The sequence below is a fragment of the Colobus angolensis genome, unplaced genomic scaffold (genome assembly GCF_000951035.1).
Source record: "Colobus angolensis palliatus isolate OR3802 unplaced genomic scaffold, Cang.pa_1.0 Scaffold197, whole genome shotgun sequence".
In the NCBI taxonomy this organism is placed as follows: domain Eukaryota; kingdom Metazoa; phylum Chordata; class Mammalia; order Primates; family Cercopithecidae; genus Colobus; species Colobus angolensis.
The window spans coordinates 5,560,063-5,587,103 of NW_012115121.1; the positions used below are offsets into that span (position 1 = coordinate 5,560,063).

At 45.7% G+C, this 27,041-nt stretch overlaps 1 protein-coding gene across 2 annotated transcripts in view; it reads left to right on the forward strand.

Moving 5' to 3' along the window:
* SLC23A2 (solute carrier family 23 (ascorbic acid transporter), member 2) overlaps positions 1-19,556 on the forward strand; it is a 130,082-nt gene extending 110,526 nt beyond the window's left edge. For both annotated transcript variants that reach the window (XM_011941031.1, XM_011941033.1), the window contains 6 exons: positions 1,886-2,033; positions 4,066-4,171; positions 8,944-9,073; positions 9,765-9,902; positions 13,169-13,264; positions 15,306-19,556. In XM_011941031.1, the coding sequence (XP_011796421.1) occupies positions 1,886-2,033; positions 4,066-4,171; positions 8,944-9,073; positions 9,765-9,902; positions 13,169-13,264; positions 15,306-15,538 (851 nt within the window). In that variant the 3' untranslated portion in view covers positions 15,539-19,556. The remainder of the gene's footprint in view (positions 1-1,885; positions 2,034-4,065; positions 4,172-8,943; positions 9,074-9,764; positions 9,903-13,168; positions 13,265-15,305) is intronic.
* The last annotated feature ends 7,485 nt before the right edge of the window (positions 19,557-27,041 follow it).

The window sequence follows — 27,041 nt, forward strand, 5'->3', positions numbered from 1 at the left end:
TATAGATTCAAAGGAAAAAGGATCAAAATAAGAATCCCCCCTCAAAATCAAGACACTAAACTGAAACCAGAATGCTACAACAATAACATGATAACAGTATAAAATATAATTTAGAAAAAGCAAAATGTTGCTTGGTGACGAAGGCCTCTGAACAAGGAAAATCCATTCCAAATTAACCTGGAGCTGATATGCTGAGCAGGCCTCTTGCTGGTGGCATAGGGTGTGTTGAGCCTCATCCATCAACCTGTGTACTTTGTACCCCTGACCAAGGGCCACCTCTGCATCCCCTGGCTGCTCCCACAGAGTGAACCAGCTCGAGGCAGGAGCAGTCCTGCCCTTAACCACACTCCAGGCTTATTCTGCACGTCTGAGTTTGTATCCTTTCTCTTCCCAATCCAGTGGTTGCTCTAGGCTACCTACAACACAGGCCAAACCCCTGAGGTGGCTTAGATGGCTTTTGGAACCCTTCCCGAACTTGCCTCCTGTCCCATGCTCTGCGTGAGAGCTTTGCGTCCACCAGAACACCTTCTTTCAAACCCCACCCTCCAGACCCTCCCCATCCCTGGAGGGGCACCTCCATTCCCACCTCCTCCTCAGATCGTTCCCTGGCCAGGGCCTCACTTTGCCTTTTCCTGACCTCCTCACTGGTGCTCCTTGTGACCCAGCTCGGCTTGCATCCACTTTGAAGTTGAGCCATGGCCCTCTCCCCGGATCTTTTGGAGTGTCCTGTGCCCCCAGCTACATTGTTGGCTCCTGCGTGAGAGACCATGTTTTAGCCGTCATTCTTTTTCCACTGTGCTTTCTCCTCAGTGGGTGTATTTTAACTAATGCTTCAAGTAAAGAAGGGCTACTCCTTTATCAAAGGAATCTATTCATTCTCACACTGAAAGAGACCCATGCTATTTTTATTAAATAAGATCTATGGCTTTCAAGTCCAAATAAATATACTTGTAAAGAAAAACGTATCTAATGAGGGATTAAGTAAATGCCTCACTTTGCTTTCTGAAATGAAACTATTTAATTTCCCTTAACATGGTTTATGATTTAAAAATAACGTTCTGGTATTATAGTAGAGAAGGACTATCCATACGTTATGGATGTTTTACTGTTGGGATTTAAATTTAGCTGGTGATTTCTCACTGCTTTTTCACTTGATGCCCTCCCCTGGGGAAGGCCACTGCTGCTTTGTACCCTGCTCTGTACAGCAGGGTTGTAAATCCCTCATGCAAATTTCCCAGCACGACAGGCCACTTTCAGTTGTTATTTAGTAGATGCCGAGTGTGTCTTGGAAGCAGGAAAGAGAAGTTACAGCCTCTTCCAGCCCAGCGTTCTTCTTCCTGTTTTTTTTTTTTTTTTTTTTTTTTTGATGGAGTCTTGCTCTATCACCCAGGCTGGAGTGCAGTGGCGCAATGTGGGCTCACTGCAACCTCTGCTTCCTGGGTTCAAGTGATTCTCCACCTCAGCCTCCCAAATAGTTGGGATTACAGGCACGTGCCACCTCACCTGGCTAATTTTTGTATTTTTAGTAGAGATGGGGTTTCACCATGTTGGCCAGGCTGGTCTCGAACTCCTGACCTCGTGATCTACCTGCCTTGGCCTCCCAAAGTGCTGGGATTACAGGCATGAGCCACCACGCCCGGTCACGATGTCTTCTTTTAATTAAAAATACAGTGTGGATCAGTCTTCGTTATGGCCACCTTCATCTGACTTAGCAACTGTCCCAGGCCTCTGGTGCTTAAGATTTTAAAATGAACAGTTTCCATGAGCTCCAGAATCCGAGTGGATCTTGTAGAGTCTTGCAGCGTTCAGAATGACTTTGGTTAACTGGTCCTGGTCACTTTGGCCTGCTTCTCTAGGAGCATTCATGGTTGTTTTCCTCCCACAGTTCAGTGGGGACTGCCCACCGTGTCTGCGGCTGGTGTCATCGGCATGCTCAGCGCGGTGGTCGCCAGCATCATCGAGTCTATTGGTGACTACTACGCCTGTGCACGGCTGTCCTGTGCCCCACCACCCCCCATCCACGCAATAAACAGGTATGTTCCTGAGAAGACGAGTTCCTGATTGGTCCCAGCACCTTGTTTCTTTGTTGTTAGGTTCAGATTACCTTGAAGACAAAACCGAGAGATTCAGCACAGCCCAGCCAAGCAGCAGGACTCTCATGACTGTTTGACACATCATTGCCCTTGTTCACTTTCATCTTCCTCGTCCATGACGTGGAACAGAATTCCTACCCTTCCTTAATTGCAGTGACATCAAATAACACACTCTCTGTGAAACCACTGTAAGCCTTAAATTCAAAAACCACACGCCAAGCACCATACTTGTTCTTTGCTTTGTGTGTGTGTGTGCGACATTTGGAGAGACAGATAGGTAAAATCAATGTAGCTCTATGTATATATATATATGTGTGTGTATATATATCTATGTACACAGAGAGAGAGAGAGAGAGAGAGCGCGAGTGCTTCTTTGATTTTCTGTTATCTTGCTTTTCCAACTGTTCTTTTTTTTTTTTTCTACACAAACTGAAATTTTTCTTCCGAGCAAAACAAGCTCTTCACTGTTTACAGATTCCTTAAAATTTTTTTGTTTCTTTTTGTTTTTAATTTAAAAAGACCCAGGGTCTCACTGTGTTGCCCAGGCTGCAGTGCAGTGCCTATTCACAGGCACAGTCATAATGCACCACATGCTGGAACTCCTGGGCTCAAGCAATCCTCCCCACTCAGCACCCTGAGTAGCTGAGACTGCAGGTATGCACCCCCGTACTTGGCTATACAGCGCTATTTCTACGTTGCAAAAATTACCTGTTTTTTTCCCCGTATTTCCCCACCCCATCTTGGCTGCCATAATCAGACAGACAGAAAGCAAAAGGATATCATTTTCTCTCCCGTGTAGTGGAAACCTTAGCAGCAGGCAGTAGTAACTGCTCCAGGTCCGTCAATTAGATACAGTCCAACTGTCCCCAGGGGTAAGCACTGTGTAATCTATGCTTGGTTACAGTTTATATAAATAGGGACAGGGATAGCAGAAATGAATGAAATCTGTGGGATCTAGGGTTTATGAACTGTGAGGTTTATGATCTCAAAACATTTGGTCTTTAGCTTTTGGAAGTGGTTAGATAATTGCCCCTGAGGAGTCTGCAGAGAAAAGAAAACTGCCCAAATCCCCTTCTGTTCTCCAGCCAGCTCTGCCACCTCAGAAGGGACTGTGTGTGATGAGATCAATGGACTGGGCCTTGGCTCTGTTAGAGGGTTTTCAGTCTTGATGTCCACATCTTTCTCTAGTGGAGCTGCTGCATATGATTAAATACCTGTATATCATTATGTTTAAAAGACTCAGTACTTGTGAAATTATGAAACATTTACTTCCTGATGAGACTGGATTTTAACAGTAAAGGATCACATCAATGTTTTATTTCCATAGACGGCCCATGTTTGTCTTAATGGCTTTATTTTCTGGCTAAAATCCTTTGCTTTCATTTGCAGTGATTTTAAAAACACTCGAATCTAACATGTGATTTAGAGGGATACTTCTCAAAATGGAATGAGCTTTGGGGGTTCTGTTAAAAGGCAGATTCTGGCCGGGTGCGGTGGCTCACACCTGTAATCCCAACACTTTGGGAGGCTGAGGCAGGCGGATCACCCTGAGGTCAGGAATTCCAGACCAGCCTGGCCAACATGGTGAAACCCCATCTCTACTAAAAATACAAAAATTAGCCAGGCATGGCTGTGCAAACCTGTAATCCCAGCTACTTGGGAGGCAGGAGAATCTCTTGAACCCAGGAGGTGGAGGTTGTAGTGAGCCAAGGTTGCATCACTGCATTCCAGCCTAGGTGACAGAGATACTCTCTAAAAAAAAAAAAAAAAAAAAAAAATGGAGATTCTTTTCTGCTTCAGCAGGTCTGGGGTGGGGTTTGAGATTGTATTTTTAATCCCCCTCCCAGGAGATGTGGAAGCTGCAGGCTCTGGACCATATTTTTGGATTGCAGATGTGTAGAGGCTATTTCAGAATGAATGCATTATCCCATTGAATGAATGTTTTTCTTTCCTCCATTTCTTTACATTTTAGGGGAATTTTCGTGGAGGGCCTCTCCTGTGTTCTTGATGGCATATTTGGTACTGGGAATGGCTCTACTTCATCCAGTCCCAACATTGGAGTTTTGGGAATTACAAAGGTACACAGATTTTTCTAATTAAATGATGGGGCTTCTAAACATTCATCCATTTCATTGATTGGTCTGGCCACTGCAAGTTCCAAATGAGTGGGCCTCTGATTCTAAAAAATTATTTCTCTCCATCTCCTTTTTTTTTTTTAAAGTGTTTATAATGCCTGTTTGGAAGTCTCTCTTCTCTTGCTGGTCCAGGTAGGGAGGCACTCTGTGCTGTCACTCCATCATGCAATGTAGATATTTATAAAGCACCGACTCTGCCAGGCCACTGTTTGAGGCACTTGGGATATATCAGTGAATTAAAAAGTGGAATTTACATTCTAGCAAGGGAAGACATACAACCAACAGTCAGCATACTAAGTCCATAAATGATGCAGTATGCCAGCCAGTGACAAGCACTGGGGGAAACATGGGACAGGAAGCTTGGGGAGAGGGGGATTAGGTGTTAAATAGGGTGATCAGGTGACCTGAACCCAGACCTGAAGGGTGGAGGGAGGGAGCCTGCAGATAACCTGGGGAAGAGCCTTCTAGGCTGGGATATGGCCAGGGCAGAGCCCTATCCTGGGAGTAGAAGGTCAGCAAGGGGGCCAGTGTGGGTCAGGGAGTCAGAGCAGGTGGGGTCTGCCAGGTAATTGAGGACCAGGTTACACAGGCAGGCAGGCAGGTAGGTAGGCAGTCACAGACTGCCTGAGTGGAAGGGGGTGCTGCAGGGAGCAGCTTGGTCTGATTTTTGTTTTTTTTTTTTTAAAGGATGGCTTTGACTACAGTGATGAGAATAGACCATGGGGGGCTGGGCAAAAGGAAAAACGGGATCCCAACTGGGAGGTGTCACTAGTTTTAAATTAACAGATGACCCACCATTGGCCATTGTATGTTGTGAAACTAAGACCATGAAAATTGGTTCACTGTCCTCGATGGCCTCCGTCTCACAGGTCTCCCTCACCGAGGACTTGGGGTGAACCCAGAAACCTTCTAGAACTGGTTGACCTCTGTCAAACTGGGAGGAGGGAGTGGATTTCGAAAGAACTCTCCCTTGCCATGTAAGATTCTATAATCAGATAAAGAGAATCAGATACTAAGTTTGATTAATCTTGATTGCAAATCCAGGTGACAGGGAGCCGCCAGGCATGCACGCACATGCCCGGTTTGTTTGTTGGTTTCCCCAAGTTGGCAGGACCCTGCCAGAGCTCAGCCTCAGGTGTGCCAATGGCCCCATCTGCCTGTTGCTCCTGGTATGGGGGATGCGAGGAAAGGCTGTCTGAGGGGCACTTCCTCCAGCGTCATCCTGGGAGTCCTATTGCTGCCCATGGTGAGAAGCCAGTGCTGAGCACAGGGAGATGAGGGAATGATCTCATGGGCACAGAATGGGGCCTAAGCCATGCCACTCTTCAGCCAGTTTGCTGCCATGAGCTTGCAGGCATATAACTAATCCCAAATAAGATAGCCAACCCTCTGTATCTGTGGTTCTACCAACTTCAATTCAAAAATATTGTTTCTGAACTAATATTGTTTGTTTCTGTACTGTTCTGCGTGAGCATGTACAGACTCTTTTTTGTTACTATTCTCTGAACAATGCAGTCTGACAACGATTTACAGAACAATTACATTGTATTAAGGATTGTAAGTAATGTCAAGATGATTTATAGTATATGGGAGGATGTTGGCTGGGTATGGTGGCTCACACCTGTAATCCCAGCACTTTGGGAGACCAAGGTGGGCAGATCACCTGAGGTCAGGAGTTCGAGACCAGCCTGGCCAACATATTGAACCCCTGTCTCCACTAAAAACACAAAAATTAGCCAGGCATGGCGCCTGGTGCCTGTTATCCCAGCCACTTGGGAGGCTGAGGCAGGAGAATCACTTGAACCCAGGAGGCAGAGGTTGCAGTGAGCCGAGATTGTGCCATTGCACTCCAGCCTGGGTGACAGAGTGAAACTCTGACTCGAAAAAATAAAGTATATGGAAGGATGTATGTAGGCTACATGCAAATACTACACCATTTTATATCAGGGAGTTGAGCATCTGTGGTTGTTGGTATCTGAGGCGGGGAGAGTGGCGGTCCTGAAACTAATTCAAGGATCCCTAGGGACAACTGGGAGTAAAATTGTTGTAGGTGAAGACACTCTTAGGGGAAGACGGTTTAACAAGCCTCCTCTTTCTGCATCCCTTTAAAACACATCATCATATAATGTGACCACCAAGGTAGTTTGGGAAATCATTCTTTTTATTAAAATTTGAAGGGTCCTAGCTTACTCTGACAAGTTACCTTGCCAACACTTTTTAATGAGCTGATGTATCCCAAGTGCCTAGAACAGTAGCCTGGCAGAGTGGGTGCTTCATAAACATCTATATTGCATGAAGGAATGATGGTACCTGAGGGCCTCCCTACCTGGACAAGCAAAGTCCATCATTATCATGAATTTTCGTTATCGCTATTTAGCCCTTAGTTTATTTCTAGGAACAGAGCAAGTAGTATCTCGCTGACTGTCATCTCTTTGGTGGTGTCCAGAGGAAGGTCATTTCTCCTTGTTGCATTTTGCACCACCATTGAAGACCAGAAACCCAGGATCTATTTTTCCAAGGTCCTAGAGGCAGAGCCACAGTTCAGGAGGGAGATGCCAAGGAGATTCCAGGGAATGGACCCTGTGAGAGGGGACACAAAGGTCCTGGGGAAGCACCGGGAGAGCTGGGATTTTAGAGCTCTATCTCTGGTAGTTAGAATGAAACATAATAGGTACTTGGTCAATATTCACTAAACAGAAGAATGGCTTAGTTGCTGCATATATTTTTGACAGCATCAAAGGCAGATCAGTCTTCCAGGTGTCACTTTCGTGTCAGATTTAGTTTCAGGTATCCCTGGGGCCAGTTTGGCCCCTCATACCTAACAGGCCTGCCTGGCCCTGCTGGGAGTCTTTGCATAGGCTGTTTCCTCTGCCTGGATGGTCTTCCACTAGCGAACTCTTACTCACTACTCACTCCTCAGGACCATCTCCAACAACCCTCCCCTACTCTTCAGATGTTCTCTTCCCTGCTGCTGGGCTCCCCCAACAGCAGGAACAGCACAGCAATGAGATTATTTGATCAAGCTTGTGACTTACTCATCTTTGCATTCACCTGCCCCAGTCTAACAAGTCACAAGCTTGATCAAATAATTACATAGTTCCTCAAAAATGTTTGCTGAAGATGGGGCCGTTACTAAATGAAAGCCTTCCTTATTACATAGTAACAGGCAAGCACGAGTCACTTTTGCTTGATTTGTCAGTTTGAGTGATCTTTTCCATTGCTTCCCTGCCTTCCGTGGTGTGGGGAGTCACACGCTAGGGATAATGGGACAGTGACTGAGTCCAGCTGGGCGGCTGTCTCTCATGTGCACAGCCTCAGATCAGGCTCTAATCGGCTTAACCGGCTGACCCTGGTCCTTTGAGAGTTCTGTGCAGTGGTCACTATGTCACACACAGCTGCACCAGCCACGTGTGCCTGGTGGGCACTTTAGATGTGGCCAGTGTGCGTGAGGAAGTGCATTTAAAATTTCGTCTTATTTTATTTAATTAAACTGTAAGCAACCCCCTTCTCCTCACTGGGGTCATACATAACTCCTTGTGGACACTCCCCCGAACACTCTAGAATCTCCTTTACCCAGTTTTACATCCTCAGCGTGTTTTCCTGGAAGAGGCAGCACAGAGTAGGGGCCCACAGTGCAGGATTCTTGAGCCCGATGCCAGCGCCACCTCCCACTGTCCGGGTGACAGCAGGCTAGACAGAAGCTGCTGGGAAGCAGAGAGCAGGAGTGGCAGATACGCCCTACGTGGTGCTGTGGGAGCCTGTAATGGGAGAATAGTCCTGGAGTCACGATGCTTTTCAGAGGAGCATTTGGGTGATGTTTAAAAGGATGCCTCTGGGATCTGGCTAGGAGGAGGCCACAGGGAAGGGTGTCCAGGTAGACAGGCCAAGGCCTGCCTGGCTTGCTTGGAAAGAGCCTCAGAAGTGGGCTTTTATTTCGTGAGTACCAGAGGATGCAAGCAGGGGACCAACCTCCCCAATTCCATGTGTTAAAAAGGTCACCCTGTGGCAGCATGGAGTGGGTGCAGGAAAGGCCAGAGGCAGCAGGCCCATGTGGGCGGCTCTCAGGTGGCTCATTGCGTGCCAGCTACCATTCAGGCAGTTTTATGCAGGTCCTGTTTAATCCTCAAAACAAAACCACGAGGCTTGTGCATGACTGAGACGAAGATCCTGAGACTCTAGAGGATATAGGTCTGCCCGACCATACAGTTAAACGCGGGCTGGGAGAAGAGCCCGCAGTCAGGCTCCAGATGTCCTCACCTGTAGCCCCTTCTCTTTTCCACCTCTCATAGGAAGGGCGCCATGAGGAGAGGAGGTTCCAGACATGTCTGGGGGTTTTGTCTGATTTCCGGTGTGGGGAAGTTGGCATTGAGGCTGAAGCAGGGAAAGTCGCCTTGGTGACGTGTGGTGCCGGGAACCCAGGGGATAGGCAGGGAAAACTGTAGCCTTTGCATTTGAGACACAGAGGGCCATCCCAACCCATGACTGTGCCAGGGCAGTAGAGCCCGGGGGCTTGAGTGCAGGGAGTGTCACCAAGGTGTGGAGATGCAGAGGGCGACCCTCAGGGTCCCCATAGTGGAGGTGAGAAGAGTGGGCTGAGGAGGAGGGGAAGGTAGCGAGCCAGGCCATGGGTATCTCTGGTCTGTGTTCTTTAGTAACTCATGGTGATTTTGCATGGAGATCAGTCCCTGTTTCCCGGTCTCCCATGTGTCCTGCAGGTCGGCAGCCGCCGCGTGATACAGTGTGGAGCAGCCCTCATGCTTGCCCTGGGCATGATCGGGAAGTTCAGTGCCCTCTTTGCGTCCCTTCCAGATCCTGTGCTGGGAGCCCTGTTCTGCACGCTCTTTGGTAAGACTCCCCTCTCTGGCCTTTTCCTTTACTTTTCCAAATTTTTAATAGGGATCATGGTGTTTTTGCTGACTCCCTTCAGTAAGAAGGTAATGATAAATTTCTGTTTTAAAATACAAAGGATATGCCTTCAAAAAATGAAAAATTTTATCACTCTCTGAGTTAAATTTATATTAAAGATGGAACCAACAATAAGATGTAATTGTGCTACAAACATTTAGATTAAATTTAATCTCTTTAGTATTTCTGGCCAGTTTAACTTAAATACCATCCCTCTGAATGGGCCACTTAAAACTGACCATTTTTACAGTGGGACTCTGGATTTGATCTCTGCGCCATTTCGCTGTAATAACCAGAGAACATGCACCAGTAGGTCTCCTTGTTTAATCATAATGTGTGTGTAGAGAGGGAACCAATGTCCTTAGTTTTCTGTTTGACAAACAAAATGCCATGTGGTGTTTATGCTCCTATGTAAGCCTAAATAGTGCTTAGGCTGAGGGTCATTTTGCTCAGAGCCTGGGGTGGCCACAGTCTGACCCCACACATCCCCCTTTCTGCCCCCGCACTGGTCTCATTGGTTTTTGCTGGACAGAGAAGGGGCGCCAGGGAGCCTGCCCTCACCTGCCCTGAGCAGTGAGCTATCCGTGCTGCAGTGGTGCTAGAGCTTGTGGTCTGGTTTGTTTTTCTCCAGGAATGATCACAGCTGTTGGCCTCTCTAACCTGCAGTTCATTGATTTAAATTCTTCCCGGAACCTCTTTGTGCTTGGATTTTCGATCTTCTTTGGGCTCGTCCTTCCAAGTTACCTAAGACAGAACCCACTGGTCACAGGTAAGGAAATGGGCTTTACATCTTGGAGTGGGAGCTGGAACCACAGCCACCAGTCCACACGCGGCTCTTCGCCTATTGGAGAGGACTTTGGGCCTCCAGGAACTGTGGTGCAGATGCGTCTGTGGATCTCTCTCTTGAATCTCACTTTTCAGCAGTTATCTGGAAGCCCTGTGGGCTTCCCACTGGCGTGTACACGTGACAGTCATGGATTCTGATGTCTCTTTTTCAGTGGGACCCTCTCCATTGAGAGAATGCCTCTCTCTAAATCCTTTTGATTTCAGTAGTCTATCTTAATAGACTAATGCTCCATTAAGATATTTTTTTTTGAAACTCAACTTCATAGACTTTGAACATGTTATTCTACAATTTTATATCCATCCTATTAAATCCTCAGAGCGAAATCACGTGGCTTGTGCATTCAAGATTAACCTTTTTAACTCCTCCTTTTGTTTTAATACTGCAATGTCATGAAGAATGTAGAAAGGAGGAACCATCTCAAGACACAGCCATTGCTACTGGTAATATCTTAGCCAGTGCAGAATTGAGGAGCGTTTGTTTATACAGATATTTTTTGTGGGTGAAATTCACATAACAAAATTAACCACTTTAAGCAGTTCAGTGGCATCTAGTACAGTGTTGTGCAGCCATCACCTCTGTCCAGTTTACAAAACATTTCATCACCCCAAAATAAAACCTCGAACTCATTAAGCAGTAAATCCCCATCACCCCCTGCTTCCATCCCCTGGCAGCCACCAGTATGCTTTCTGTTTCTATGGATTCACAGTCTATTCTAGGTATAGTCATAATGTGTGGCTTTTTGTGTCTGGCTTCCTTCACTTAGCATGTTTTCAAGATTCATCCATGTAGCATGTAGCAGTACTTCATTCCTTTTTTTGAGATGGAGTCTCACTTTGTTGCTCAGGCTGGAGTGCAGGCCTGGGCATGATCTCACTCCTGGGTTCAAGCGATTCTCATGCCTCAGCCTCCCAAGTAGCTGGGATAGTAGGCACCCACCACCACACCCAGCCAATTTTTGTATTTTTAGTGGAGACGGGGTTTCACCATGTTGGCCAGGCTAGTCTCGAGCTCCTGACCTCAAGTAATCCACCTGCCTCGGCCTCCCAAAGTGTTGGGATTACAGGCGTGAGCTGCTGTGCCTGGCCTCATTCCTTTTTCATGACTAGATAATATTCTACCGTGTGTATATACCGTAATTTGTTTATCCATTCACCCACTGATGGACATTTGGGTTGTTTCTGGCCTTTGGCTATTGTGAATATTGATGTGCAAGTACAGTCAGTTCTCATTGTTTGGACGAACGGAGGCAAGATGGTGCACTTCCGGGTTCTTCATCCCCCCCTCCCAACTTTTCCCCCCTCCCAACTTTTCCCGCGCGCGCGAAAATGCAGCCGGCGACCCAGGAAGGTGCAGACCAACTGGGCATGCACCAGGTGACGTCAATCCGAAGAAACCAAGATTTACCTGGTCGCACCTGCGGAACGCCCCTGACACGCCCGTGCCCCGCCTATTGCCCTCCCACTCCTAGAAAAGCCGCTCTCCACCAGTGAGCCACGCGGTCTTCCTCCAGCCCCACTGAAGTCGGGATGCAGGAACCCCGCCCGAGAGCCCCACGAGGGGGGGACTCTGTCGGCCTTCTTTGCCGGAGGCCGACAGACTTCTTCCCCACACCTTAGGTTACCAAAATAAACTTGCAGTTTTGCTCCTACACTTGCCTACCTGCTGGTTCTTTTGTGCTCGCTCGGCTGGTCTTAGAAAAACAAATCACTCATTATTCATGAAGTTATGTTCCATAGAGTTACCACAGGCAGTATTAGCAAATATTGAACCATTGCTGGGGAAACACAGCCAGCAATGCCACAGCTCCTGTCTGGATGGATCTTCTCTAACATACACCACAGCCACCTAATGTGTAGGAACATCAGGGAGCACTTCACACCACTTGGTGGACATTTTAAACAGTGAGATCACCAACGGAAAGCACACAGTATGACAGACATGGCACTACATAGTCCGCAAAAAGGACTCTTGTTTACGGGATGAGGCCAGAACAAGGCAGAGCATCACCTTGTTTGACATCAGCCAGGAATGTGTGCGGCGTGGCTCAGATTTTTCACAGCTCTGTATTCCCATGAACATGTAATCACAAATAATCAATGTGGGCCATATTTGAGTATTTGTTTTCATTTCCTCTGGGTATATACCTAAGAGTGGAATAATTGTTGGGTCATGTGGTAATTCTATTTTTAACCTTTTGAGGAACCGCCAAACGTTTTCATGGCAGCCGCACCATTTTACTCTCCCATTAGCCATGTACGAGGGTTCCTGTTTCTCCACATCCTCACCAGTGCCTATGATTTTCTGCTGAGGATCATTCTGTCTTCAGTATGGAAACTGTGTGGATAAATGAGATTCTTGCTGCTTTTTACATTTAATATGTCATACTCGGGGCCAGGCACGGTGGCTCATGCCTGTAATCCCACTTTGGGAGGCCGAGGCAGGCAGATCACGAGGTCAGGAGATCGAGACCTTCCTGGCTAACATGGTGAAACCCCGTCTCTACTAAAAATACAAAAAAAATTAGCTGGGCACGGTGGCGGGCGCCTGTAATCCCAGCTACTCGGGAGGCTGAGGCAGGATAATGGCATGAACCCGGGAGGCGGAGCTTGCAGTGAGTCGAGACTGCGCCACTGCACTCCAGCCTGGGCAACAGAGCGAGACTCCATCTCAAGAAAAAAAAATCATATTCATGGGAGGACATCTTTATAAATCCAGTTGCTCCTGATTAAAAGCAGCTAAGCACTAATTGGTAACCCAGGATACTGAAAAGTCTTTTATGATTGTACGTACCAGAAATATTTTTGTCGTCTTATTATTCACTTTGTAATTTTTTTCTCAGCCTTATGACTACCATTTTCTTTTTATTTTGAATTTTTTTAATCCACTGACTACACCCCTGTGGCTTCACAGTTCGTTGTAGGGTAAATGCCACTCTTAGATTCACCTTCTATGCACCACTGCTGGGAATTCTTCTTATGGAGATACCTTTGGATTATTGTTGAAAGTGTTCATCGTAGTTTAAAACATTACCAGCAAAAATTCATCTACACGTGCACAACTAGGAAATTTACACTTTCCTTTACTGCTTTGATTGGTGGAGTTCTTCCCACACCATTGCCCCTTCCCAAGTCAAGGGCAGGCTGACCGCTGCCGTGGCACTGAACTCTATGGCTGTGTTCTCTTTCTAGGGATAACAGGAATCGATCAAGTCTTGAACGTCCTTCTCACAACTGCTATGTTTGTAGGGGGCTGTGTGGCTTTTATCCTGGATAACACCATCCCAGGTATGTGGTATATCTCAAACACACTTTTTTTTTTTTTTTAACATATATGTTACTTTATTGCCAAATAGAAATGGAAAACGGGAAGAGTCAATGAGTTCAAAGCCATCACTAATTATAACTGTTTTCTAAAACAGTTGCGATGGCACTCCCAGCCTCCGGGTATGGATCAGTTTTTTGCTAAATAAACTGATTAATTTTGTTTCTCCTGAAGGACTTTTGCGAGACAGCAGGTGAGTTTGCTGCGTGTAGTGAGATGGCAGTGGGATGGGCACAGGCCAGGTGCCTGCCCCCCTGCACAGCCTGTGCCAGAGGCCCTGCAGTGTGGCTTTCGTCTGATCTGAGAGAGGTGGGCACAGCCTGCAGCACTTCTACCTGGGGAGACTGTCCTTTAAATGAGTTGTTACTAAGGTGGGCTTCCAACCAACTAAAACCAAAAGGCAGTAGAAGACCATGGGCAAAGGCTGAGATCAGGGGTCTAAGATCATTGACAAGAGATGCCTGGAAGCAGCTGCCTCTCCAGTACCCACGATTCCTGTTTATGGATACATTCTGTGCTGAGCTTGGGGTGACAGACTAGGATGTTATGTGGGTCCTGCCTTGGAGGTGGCTGCTGTGGACCACTGTAAAGTGCTGCCATGGACATACTGGCAGATTTCCCTGCCTTCAAGGAAGGGTGATACTTATTCTTAAGCTTGAAGGTTTTGTTGACATTTTCCCCTTGAAACAACAAATAAAAATAAAAATCTCCAGAAAATAACCTCAATCATTGAGATTTCTGGGGAGACCAAGGCAGAAGGAATCACACACATGAATAGATGGAAGGCACTGGATTTGAGAGAGTCCATAACGACTACCCTCTTTCTCTCCTAAGCCAGAGGGAATTGAGAGAGGGGTGCAACAGTTAGGCTGATGGAAATTAAAGTCAGCTTTATTTCTGAAATACTAATGAGAGAGCAGAGCTTAGATATAAAAAAAATCATGAGCTTCCTTGCTGAGCCCTGTGTGCTCAGAGCTTTCTCCCTGACCCATCTGTGAGGGTGCAGAGTGGCCAGGAGTGTCCAGCTGGTGGATATTCATCCCCATGGAAGCACGACAGATACATGACCCGTGTGTCCCCCACAGCACCAGACACGCTAAAATGGAGCAAAGCAGCATGAAGTGTGGGTCTGTCTGGATGAGGGGGTGAGTGTGCAGTGACTGGTTGATGAAGGCATTGTGTGATGCAATAAAGACTCAGCCCTGTTTTGCAAACTCAGATTTGCATTTTAAAGAGGGTTTTTTTTTTTACTCAGATTTACATTTTAGAGAGTTTTTTTGTGTATTTTGTTGTTGTTGTTTTGTTTTGTTTTTAAGACAGAGTCTTGCTCTGTTGTCCAGGCTAGAGTGCAATGGCATGATCTCAGCTCACTGCAGTCTCTGCCTCTCAGGTTCAAGCGATTCTCCTGTCTCAGCCTCCTGAGTAGTTAAGATTACAGGTGTGCACCACCACGCCCAGCTAATTTTTGTATTTTGAGTAGGGGCGGGGTTTCACTATGTTGGCTAGGCTGGTCCAAACTCCTGGCCTCGTGATCCTCTCACCTCGGCCTCCCAAAGTGCTTGGATTACAGGTGTGAGCCACCACACCTGGCCTAGAGAGGTAGTTTTTGAACAGACTTAGGGCAGGAGGTGATGAGCCGGAAGACTAGGTAACCAGTTGGAAGACCAATAGAATGAATCAGGAAAGCAATAACATGGCCTGGGCTGGACTCTAACAGTGATAATTGAGAATATGGGTCACACAGAAGAATAGGGAGGTCGGAAGACCACTAGGTGATTGCTTGAATGAGGGACATGGAGGGGTTAGTGCTTCTTAGACTTCTGGTTTGGGCACTGGATAGCTGAGCACCTTCAACTCCACAGGTGTTCTTTGCTGTCACCTGGGCAGGTTTGATCTGTAGGGGTGTGTGTGTGTGTGTGTGTGTGTGTGTGTATAACAGTTTCATTCTCAGTAGAGCTGCTAAATGAAGCATTCCTTTGTTTTATCTTGGGATATGTGTGACAGGTACTCCAGAGGAAAGAGGAATCCGGAAATGGAAGAAGGGCGTGGGCAAAGGGAACAAATCACTCGACGGCATGGAGTCGTACAATTTGCCATTTGGCATGAACATTATAAAAAAATACAGATGCTTCAGCTACTTACCCATCAGTCCAACCTTCGTGGGCTACACATGGAAAGGCCTCAGGAAGAGCGACAACAGCCGGAGTTCAGACGAAGACTCCCAGGCCACGGGATAGCCTTTGCTGTGCCCTGTGGCCCGGCCGCAGTGAGGCATGTATCTGTAGTTCCTTGCTGGGTAACAAGAAGTAAAATACATGTTTGTGTATCTACATTTACATTCTGCGCCCCAGAGCTAAGACAGACTGCGAATCACTTTTCTTCTGCGGGAGTGATGGTGCCTGATACGGTGTCTCGCCTATCTCCTTATTTAAGCCCTTGACCCCTTGCCCTTTGAGAGTGTCCATTGCTGGCCGTGGTCACTAAGTTTGAAGTTCCAGTCCTCCCTTGGGAGTGGGCATTTAAAATCTGAGGCAATTCCTTGCTTCAGTTCCCTTCCACCGCCCAGGGCTGGCTTTCCTGTAAGCCACCTCCAGGGTCCAGGGGCTTTCTCTCTCTCTCTCCAAAGCCCCTGGACCTGCTTCCTTGTCATTTGACCCTCGTCTGTGCCCGCAGAGACCTCCTCTGACCAAGGGGCACCAGTATCCTCGCGCTGTCACGACTGACTGGCCCAGCATGATTCTGTTGTCGCTGATCTCCTGGAGGAGGAGGCTGCTGACCTGAAAACAGTGGCGTGGCTGCCTTGTGCCCAGGTCGGGCCATGGGTAAGCCCTGCACAGATGTTGAATGAACATCTGTTTGGGGCATTGGAGGGAAAAGGAAAGGACTCTGAAGCCAATATCTGATTCTCGGCTGCACCTTCTCTTGGCCACCCTGGCCCTGACCAGGCCAGCATGTGCACACTGGCCTCTTTTCATTTCACCAGTGGCCGAGACACCCTCTCTGGCATTTATCACTGTTGGCCGGTGTGATGAGTGTAGAGTGCCACCCAAGGCACCAGTCACACAAGCTGATGGGCGTCTTGGCTCTGCCGTCATGTGGATGTTATTGTCGCGCGCGTCTATAATTACAAGGTTTTATTCCTATTTAATGTTACTGACTACAGCAGACGTTGGAAATCAGTGTTTTCCATGCGACCCTTTTTCCTTGTGGCATCTCTATTCCTTGTCCCCCACCCCACTCTTCCACGCATCAAGAAAAGAACCAGCATTTGTAAAGCTGTGGATGCCATCAGGGAAGCTTGCTGTGACGGCTTTGAAGGCCAGTAACCATTGTTGTGGTTGTGTTTTGTATTGCTTGATACCATGAAAGTGTAAATACTGTAATGCCTAATCTATTTATCAAAACTGACTACTGGACCAGAGCCCAGAAACCATGGGTCAAGTTACACGTGAATTTGTTTTGTGAAGAAGGGAAGCTGGGGCAGGTAACATGCAGAGCCGCCACGTGGAACGGTCTATTGGCCAGCTGGTCCCACTTTCCAGGGCTTCTGTTGAAAGTCGCTTTTGGCAATCGTGGCTTAAGGAGACTTCCTGTGGGTTGCCATGTTGCACGTTCATTAGATCTTGATTTTACAGGTGAGGGTGGTGGCCAAAGGTGATGATAAAAGCAGCCAACAGGCTCCGTCTCACTTAAGAGAGTTCTAATTAATAACACTAAATCCTTCCTGAGAAATGACTCCTGTTGGTTTGGTTTGAAGTTTTTCAGAGAAGGAAAAAGCCTGAGATATGAAGCAGTACCCCTGCTTCATGAGGTGGCCGCATCTTCAGTGGCCGTTGGCCTGGTCGAGCTTTGGTCAGCTGCATAGGTGCCTGTCTCCTGTCTCCAGCGGCAGAGCATGGTTCTTGGCAGCCTGGTGTCCACACGGTGCATTCCTGTCCCCCTCGGCCCCAGGCTGGCTCAGCTTTCCAGTGCTGCGGCGCTGTCTTTGCAGCATTGCCATGTCACTATAGCCCCCTTCACTCCTGGAAGTTTGGGGCTTCAAGGTTTATTTTGGCAAGAACACCTTGGAGCCACTGCATTATTTTGCCAAAACCTTACTGCAGATTAAGTAAAGAACTTAGATGCTAAATTACATCTAATTTTGTATGTTTTTTAAAATGTGTCTTTGATGCATACATTAGAAGCACACTGGCTCATGGTTTCCATCCCTCTTGCCTTGGGACGCCCTTGAGGCTGGCAGCCCTCCTGCACTGAGTTGCTCTCAGTTCCTTCTGTTTGGATTTTGCTCAACATCTCAAGTTTCTCTGCTCCGAACAATGGGGTAAACTGCTAAACATCCCAGAGATTTGCAGTCTTCTAGCTCTCCAGGTGAGCAGAAAGACCACATATCTAAATAAAAGCCTGAAAGTCATTGGTGATCCAGGGGCACCTTCTCTTCAGCTTGACCGGGCGTCTTCCACTGTGTAACACTCAAGGTGTGTGCTCTAGCCATCCAGAAACCCACTCCCTTCTGAAGCCCCTCCTTGGGCCGGGTTTTATCAGGAGGCTTCAACTCTGCTAATGTGTGGGGTGCCCTCTGTGGGCCTTCACACGGGGAAGGAACACGGGGAAGGGCCTTCACACTTTCAACTCCTGTTGGAATGAGAGTTTCCTGTTCTTCTTATTCCACTGGGGCCAACCCGATATTCTGTCTGAGGAGGGTTAAGGGGATAGGAGGTAGGGAGCAAAGAGGGCAGCCTGACTAGATGCCCCTGCTGAATCTGGTACTTTGTGCACGGCCTTGAGTGATTGGAGTCCCCTAATGACTAATAAACTCACACATGTAACACACACACACACACCATTTTAGGAAGTGGTTCTCCTGCTAGAAAATATGCTACAGAATGAAAGTTTGTAATTGAAAGAAAAAGAACGTATTCATCTGCTTCTTGGGTTTAAGCACACCTGAAGGGGAGATATTGGGGGACACGGTGGCCACCCGCAGTCTGTGTCATGACACTTCCCATTCACATCATTGGCCTGCATTGCTGGGGCTGTGAACCACCACCCCATACTTTGTTTTGCCGGTAGAGTGTTCTAAAATATTTTGGATGTGAATGTTCTTGCAGGCCAGTTAGTCTCCAGTTTCCACAGAGACCACCTCCTCACCACCTTCCCAGGTCACCTGCCTGGTCCCTAAAAGAAAGCATTTGTGTGGGTGATCCCAACATGAAACGTAGACAGTGTGAATACGGACAGGAGGTGATGCCGTATTCACAGTGGGGGATGGGGAACCCCCACCCCTGCTTCACAGAATAATGGGAAGTGACTCTAGTCTTTGTAAGCAATTTCCATTCTCATTAGGTAATTAAATGTAGATTCACTGATACATTTACTTTCAGAATCTGTAAGAGGATTTCAAATGCTAACTTTTAGTTTCTCGGGACTGATCAAGGCAAGCCAGAATGAAGCATCATAGGTCCTGATGGTTTCCCGTTTTCATGGTAACAAATTCACACACAGGTTTTGCTTTATACTGTAGAATACTGACTTTCATGATGACAACTTGGTTTATGCATGAATATTGCAGTATTTCCATATAGCAAAATAACATTTCTACCCAGGATAATAGTCACAGTTTTCCAGGGAGGGAATGATATAATTTTCATGACAATGTCATGTGATGATAGAATTTCTCCATTGATGAATCTCTAGTATGTGTGTATACTTTATTTCCCATGTGTATATTTTATGACCATGAGCTAAGGTGTTATTTCTTTCATTCATGTCCCTGCTGAAATACTGGTACTAGCAACTTAAAGTTGGCAAGTCTCGTCTTCAGTCATACGGATGCCATGGGAGTGGCCAGGCCAGATTGAAGGTGAATATGGAGCGATAGCAGAAGCCTCATTCCAGAACCCATCTGGCCAGAGAAGAAGTAGCATCCTGAGGGTGGCCATGCATGGGGTGTACACTCGCTACAGGCACAGGCCTGGCATGGCTGTCACTGGACGCCAGCTGTGCACGCCCAGCCACACCTGCTGCACGCTGCGTTCATGTGCGGCTCCGGGCCTGAGCATTCCCAAAGCTCGCTTCTCCAGGGAGCCTCCCCTTGGCTTTAGAAAAGAGCCCAGGGACTTACGTACGTGCTGCCTGTTGTACCCTGTCCCCTCATTACTTTTTTAGACACAGGGACTAGGACATCGACCACCCTCTGCCCCTCCTGCAGTCAGAACCTGAGTAGTGCAAGAAGGGCCACCCGATTTTGCCAGCATTGGGGGTCTCTTTTCAGCAGCCTCACAGGCGTTCCCATCCTTTCTGGTTGGTGTTGACTGTGTTTCAGCATCACTCTACCCTCCCACGTCCTTAGCATTGCTGTGCGTGTTTCCAGGCAGTTAGGACACCCTTCCCCATGTTGCCATCTTACTGACAGTTCAAATGACTCTCCTTTTCTGTTCGTTAGTAACAGTCTTCATTTGACACCTTAATATATTTCTGACTGTTCTTAAAACAGTGGGGATGCCTATATTTTCCTTGAGTTTTTGTGACTGACTTTGGCTATGTATACCTTTCTGGGGTTTTGGTTTTTTATTTTTATTTTGCATACCGAGGGTATTTGGGGTGGGGTTGTTTTTTGAGATGTGTAATTCTTTTATGGAGTTTTTAAAAAGAATTTTCATATTGTTTTTCTAACATGGCTTCATTAAACGTTTAAGTATTTTAAAAATATGTAATATTTGGACCAGATGTTGTGAATAATAGTAGAGATAAAGCTATTTTATTCTGTATTTTTAAAACTGTTCCGTACAAATAAAAGCTCTCCTGGACACAGTTTTGCTCTTCACGTGCCTCCTTCTTGGGCTACTCTTTAAGAAAAGAGTCATCCCTCAGAATCTGTGGGGGATTGGTTCCGGGACTTCCTCAGATACCAAAATCCAAGGCTACTCAAGTCCCTGATATAAAATGGCATAGTAAGTCAGGCACGGCGGCTCACCCCTGTAATCTCAGCACTCGAAAGGCTAAGGCGGGAGAATCGCTTGAGCCCAGGAGTTCGAGACCAGCCTTGGCAACATAGTGAGACCCCCTGTCTCTAAAAAGGCTTAGGCACACATGGTGGTGCACACTTGTGGTCCCAGCTATTTGGGAGGCTGAGGTGGGAGGATTGCTTGAGCCCAGGAGCTCAAGGCTGCAGTGAGCCATGATCGTACCACTGTACCCCAGGCTGGATGACAAAGTGAGACTGTCTCAAAAAAATAAAATGGTAGAGTGTTTGGATGTAACCTATACATATCTTCCTGTATTCTTTAAATCATCTCTAGATGACTTATATATCAAATGCAATATAAAGGCTATGTAATAGTTGTTATACAGTGTTGTTTCTATATTTACATTTTTATTGTGTTATTTTCAATCCTCGGTTGAATCCAAGGATACGGAAGCCTCAGGTACAGAAAGCCGATGGTAATTAATTAAAAGTCATCACCTAGGGGAAGAAATCAACTGATAAGAAATTCAATTCAACAAGTTCATGAGCGTTATCGTTGTCAGGTGCCTGGCAGACTGATCAATGAAAGCTACAGGAAAGGGACAATCGGTCCTCGTTCCCAGAGAACCAGAGATGTGGGCAGGACTCTTGCGAGGATGTGGAAGGAGGAAGTAAAGTCTCAGAGGCCTCAAAAAGTTAGAGAGCGCGCCTATGTTGGACTTTGGGGGTGAAATTCTGAGTCTGTTATTACAGTAACACATCTGGAGGTGGAAGACATTTTGGAAGTGGTGACCAGAGAGAGGGTCTCACCAGCCATGCCCACTTTGAGGCTTAGTCTTCAGACAGGGCCAGGAAATGCTGAGTTGTTGGGGACTGAGAGCAGCTCCACTCCATCCGCAGTCTGGCTCCCTGGTGGGGCGTAATGATGGGTCCAGAGGTGATTAGATGTGTTTTTTCACTTAGAGCAAAGCCACATGCTGCCCAGGATGGCTTTGAAAGCTGCCCAACACAAATTTGTAAACTTTCTTAAAACACTGAGATTTTTTGCGATTCCTTTTTTTGTTGTTGTTGAGATGGAGTTTTGCTCTTGCTGCCCAGGCTGGAGTGCAGTGGCACAATGTTGTCTCACTGCAACCTCTGTCTCCCAGGTTCAAGGGATTCTCCTGCCTCAGCCTCCCAAGTAGCTGGGATTACAGGCATGCACCACCATGCCTGGCTAATATTTAGTAGAGATGGGATTTCACCATGTTGGTCAGGCTGGTTTCAAACTCCTGACCTCAGGTGATCCACCTGCCTCAGCCTCCCAAGGTGCTGGCATTACAGGCGTGAGCTACCATGCCTGGCCAATTTTTTTTTTTTTTTTTGGCTCATCAGCTGATGTTAGTGTATTTCATGTGAGGCCCAAGACAGTTATTCCAGTGTGGCCTAGGGAAGCCAAAAGATTGGACGACCCTGGTTTAGGGCAAACCTAGAACTTCCCCATCCCCATCTCCACCCGTGGTTCTTCTCTGGCACCTTGAGCTATGACTGACCACTGCAGCCACTCCTGTAAGACCTGCAGCCAGCTGCCACCATTCCCAAAATCCTGACCTATGAACCGCTGCTGGCGAGTCCATCACAAGGGGGATTATTTTACCTGAAGTTAGGTACATGCAAAAGATTTTGTAAGGTATTTAAAAAATAAGGAGTACCCACGTTTCCACCCCTGGCTCTGACCACAGCATATTAACAGTGCTTCAGACACCCTGCCCCCCTGAACCCTTCTACTGCATCTTCATTCTCATCAAGAGCTGCTACCCCTAAATTTTGAATTTATCCTTTCCTTCACAATTTTGTCACATAACAGTACCCCCAAGTAATCTATTAAGCTTTGCATGGTTTTGAACATGATGTAAAAGGAATAAGATATGTGTTGTCATGCTTTGTTCATGAGATACTTTTATGTTGATACATCTCTTTAATGTAGTGCATTTCATTTTCATTACTGGGTAGTAAAATTTAAGATGAACAAAGGCAACATTCTGAAAGCTTCCAGAGAGAATGAACAGAATCAAAACCTCAAGAGCTCTGATCCAATCAGCATCGGATTTTTCAGCAACATTTTTTAAGAACTGAAGGAAAAGAACTTTGAACTTAGAATTTTATGTCTAGCCACTTGAATACCCACATTTTAATATTTTGGGGTAAAATACTTACAGAGAAACAAACCTAGGAAGTGCCGTAGGAGATAACTGAAGGGAAGGTGAGCAATAAATATATTGGTAAGCCTGATCACTGGAGATTAGCCAGGACCACAGGAAAGAAAAAAGAAATATCCATAATATCACAATGTAATTGGAGGCCCTATCACTATGGTGTTGGAAAGAGGACATATAGATGTGAGGTCTAGAAACAGGCCCAAATGTACCAATAACTATAAATGAACCAAACTCATTAGTTAAATGATTGTCAGATTAAATGTCAAACCAAAATCCTCATATGTCCTGTTTATGACACTGGTGTTCCAAAGTGTGGTCTGGGATTGTTAAAGACTGCCACAAGATATGTTCAGAAATGGAGTCTTAGCAACTTCATAAAAGTTTCTAAGCAATTTCACAGTCATTTTATGTAATACTAAAATACCTGGGCTTATTTTTTGCTTTTTTTTTTTTTTTTGAGATAGGTTCACTGCCTAGGCTGGAGTGCAGTGGCACAGTCTCAGCTCACTGCAGCCTTGACCTGGGCTCTGGTGATCCTCTCACCTCAGTCTCCCTGGTAGCTGGGACTACAGGCACATGCCACCATGCCTGGCTTTTTTTTTTTTTTTTTTTTGGTAGAGATAGGGTTTCTCCATGTTGCACAGGCTGGTCTTGAACTCCTTAGCCCAAGTGATCTGCCCACTTCAGCCTCCCAAAGTGCTGAGATTACAGACATGAGCAACCATACCCAACGTTATCTTTAACTCCATAGTTTGTTTTTAAAAATATTTTACAAAAGTCTGTGATATGTCAGGAAAAGCAAAAAACAACTGATCTCTACAAAAAATTGAAAAATTATCTGGGCATGGTGGTGCATGCCTGTGGTCCCAGCTATTTGGGAGGCTGAGGTGGGAGGATCACCTGAGTCTGGGAGGTTGAGGCTGCAGTGAGCTAAGATCCTGCCACTACAGTCCTGCCTGGGTGACAAAGCAAGACCCTGTCTTAAAAAAAAATTAAATAGAAACATACTTCCCATTGTGTTACAATTGCCTACTGCAGCGGTCCCCAGCCTTTTTGGCAACAGGGATCGGTTTCATGGAAGACAATTTTTTCCATGGATTTGGGGGGTGAGGGGATGGACGGTTTCAGAATGAAACTGCTCCACCTCAGATCATCAGACATTAGTTAGATTCTCATAAGGAGCCACAGCCTAGATCCCTTGCATGCGCAGTTCACAATAGGGTTCACGCTCCTATGAGAATCTAATGTACTGCTGATCTGACAGGGGGCGGAGCTCAGGCAGTAATGCTCCCTCGCCTGCCACTCACCTCCTGTTATGTGGCCTAGTCCTAACAGGCCATGGGCTGGTACCAGTCTGCGGCCCAGGGGTTGAGGACCCCTGGCCTGCGATTTTCAGTACAGTAACATGCTGTGTAAGTCTGTAGCCTAGGTGTGTAATAGGCTATACTATCTAAGTTTGTGTGAGAACACTCTATGATGTTCACTCAACAAAATCGTCTAACAACACATTTCTCAAAACATATCCCTGTTGTTAGTCAACACATGCCCGCATTTGCTGATATAGGTTGAGTATCCCTAATCCAAAAATTCAAAACCTGAAATGCTCCAAAGTCTGAAACATTTTGAGCACTGATGACATGCTCAAAGCGTGAGCATGAGAGACCACGAGACCAAGCATATCAGATTTGGGATTTCAGATTTTCAGATTAGGGATGCTCACAGTAAGTACAATGCAAATATTCCAAAATCTGAAAAAAATCCAAAATCTAAAACATCTCTGGTCCCACACATTTTAAATAAAGGACATTCAATCTGTATCACAAGAAGTGGGAAATCCTCTGTACTTCTCTGAAACTGATATGAAAACTTGTACTTCCTCAGATTGTGCTTGACATTAAAATAACATTTGCAGCCAAATATATCTCAGTATAAATATGAGAGTGTTGAAGCCACCTCATATGTATTGCTACCTTTTGTCCAGGATGGGAAAGGTTTTGCCTAACAAATGACATGGCTTAGTAGACAAAGTCTTCCAGAACCTTCCATCCTTGGGGAAAAAAACAGACTTGGAACCACAGGTTCAGACTGGAGGAATGACTCAGATGGTGGGATTTACCCATCTGCCTCTGAGCTGTACCCAGAAGTCTACAATGACCACCCCCACACCTCCCCCAACCTACACACACACCAGGGCAGCCCTTGCGTTAACTGGACCAATGTTGTCTCCAGACACGTCCCCCAGCAAAACGACAAGAAGACTTCCTCCATTGCCACTCCAACCTTCCAGCCCCTTTGAGGCACTGTGAGCCTCAAAATCCCAATTTGTGTCACTTATACATAGAAGCATACTACACTGCCACTTGCTTTTTTCACTTGACAATATAGTGTGGGCATTTCTACCAATGGGAAGATACAGATCTAATATTTTATGCATCAAGATACAAGTTAACACAACCAAGATCTTATGCACATGGATTCCTTTTTAGTACAGCTTTTTTTTCATCTCTTCTGTTTGCTTCTCCTCTGCCATCCCGCTCTCCTTCTGCCCATCCTCCTGCCTTGCTCCATGTGAGCAATAGACTTGGTATCATTCACACATTTCTCCATGTCAACATCCAGCTAGCTAGCTATTCTACATGTACACACACATATACACCACACACATATATATTCCTTCATGTTTTGTCATTGTTTGCCCTCATACACACTTTTCTGCATCTTGCATTGTTTACTGAGCAATATCTTGTGGAAATCCCTACAATTTAGCTGGTATCACTCTAATTAATTTTCCTGATGATTTCAAAATATTCTTTGCTGTGGATTCACCATAGCTTATTCAAAGTTGAGAGATACTCATATTCCTAGTTTTTAGCCATCACATATAGCTATAACAAACATTGTTTTATCCAGGTTTAAATAAATGATAAAATACATTCCCAGGAGTAGTATTGTTGGGCTAAATAGTATGGGTATTTTTAATTTTTTTTTTTTTTTGATGGAATCTTGCTCTGTCACCCAGGCTGGAGTACAATGGCGCAATCTCAGCTCACTGCAACCTCTGTCTCCCAGGCTCAAGTGATTCTCTTGCCTCAGTCTCCCAAGTAGCTGGGATTACAGGTACAAGCCACCATGCCCAGCTAATTTTTGTATTTTTAATAGAGATGGGGTTTCACCATATTGGTCAGGCTGGTCTTGAACTCCTGACCTCAGGTGATCCACCCGCCTCGGCCTCCCAAAGTGCTGGGATTATAGGCGTGAGCCACCACGCCGGGCTGAGTATTTTAAATTTTAAGGGATGTTGTGACTAGATTGCTTTCCAAAAAACTATAATAATTTACATTTCCACCAGAAAGTATGAAAGTACCTTACCTGATTCCTCGCTCCTTCATCTCTGTCAATAATGCTGTTATCTTTTAAATTTTGTCAGTCTAATAAATATGACATATTTCATGGTACCTTATGTGGTATCTCCTTGAAGCTGTGTTTCCTTGTCAGCCATTTCAATTTGCCCTTCTATGGATTTTCTATTCATATTCTTTACCATTTTCCTTTTTCTTTTTCTTTTTTTTCCTTCAACTTTGATTTTAAGTTCATGGGTACATGTGCAGGATGTGCAGACTTGTTACATAGGTAACAATGTGCCATGGTGGTTTGCTGCACAGGTCATCTGCCATTTGTCTTTTAGATTATCTTTTATTTTGTAAGAGTTATTTGTGTATTATGGGTATTTAGCTCTTAATCTGTATTGCAAATATTTATTTCCCAAATTTATTTGTCTATTGCTATTTCTTGGCAAAAAATAATTAAAGAAAAGTCAACACACAAATAAATTTGGGAAAAAATATTTGCAATACAGATACAAATTTGAATATCCATAATACATGAAAAACTTTTATAAATGCTTAGTTAACTATCTGGATCTGCAGAGCAAGTGGGTCTCCTGTTTTGGTTTAGATAATTTCTCCATCCCTAGGTTTTATGTGTAGTCCGATACTTCATTCTTGATTTTTATCATTTAATATTTTACATTTAAGTGTTTTATGCTTCTGGAATTTACATTCGTGATTGGTTGTTCCACTAATCTATATATCTGTCTCTGTTACAATAAGGCAAATCCATACTGAATCTTGGCAAATAGTCCTCAATCTCCCAGGCTCAGGTGATCCTCCCATTTCAGCATCCCTGTTACTGGGCCGACAGGCGTGCACCACCACATCCGGCTAATTTTTGCATCTTCTGTAAAGATGGGGTTTCACCATATTGCCCAGGCTGGTCTCAAACTCCTGGGCTCAAGCAATCCGCCTGCCTTGACCTCCCAAAGTGCTAGGATTACAGGTGTGAGCCATCATGTGTGGCATAACTCCTAAATTTTGCAGAGATAAGGTAATACTCTTCGTTTGAGCTGATTATTTGAATTTCTCTTGTATTCTGTCTTCTATCTATAAATTCTTACTGTGTGCTTAGTATAAGTAATTTTATACAGAGTATTATTCTGTTAGATTTCACTGTGTGTTTTGAAAGGTCCATTGCTCACCACTGTTTCCTCTTTTCTTTACTCTGTCTCAACTTGATATCTCT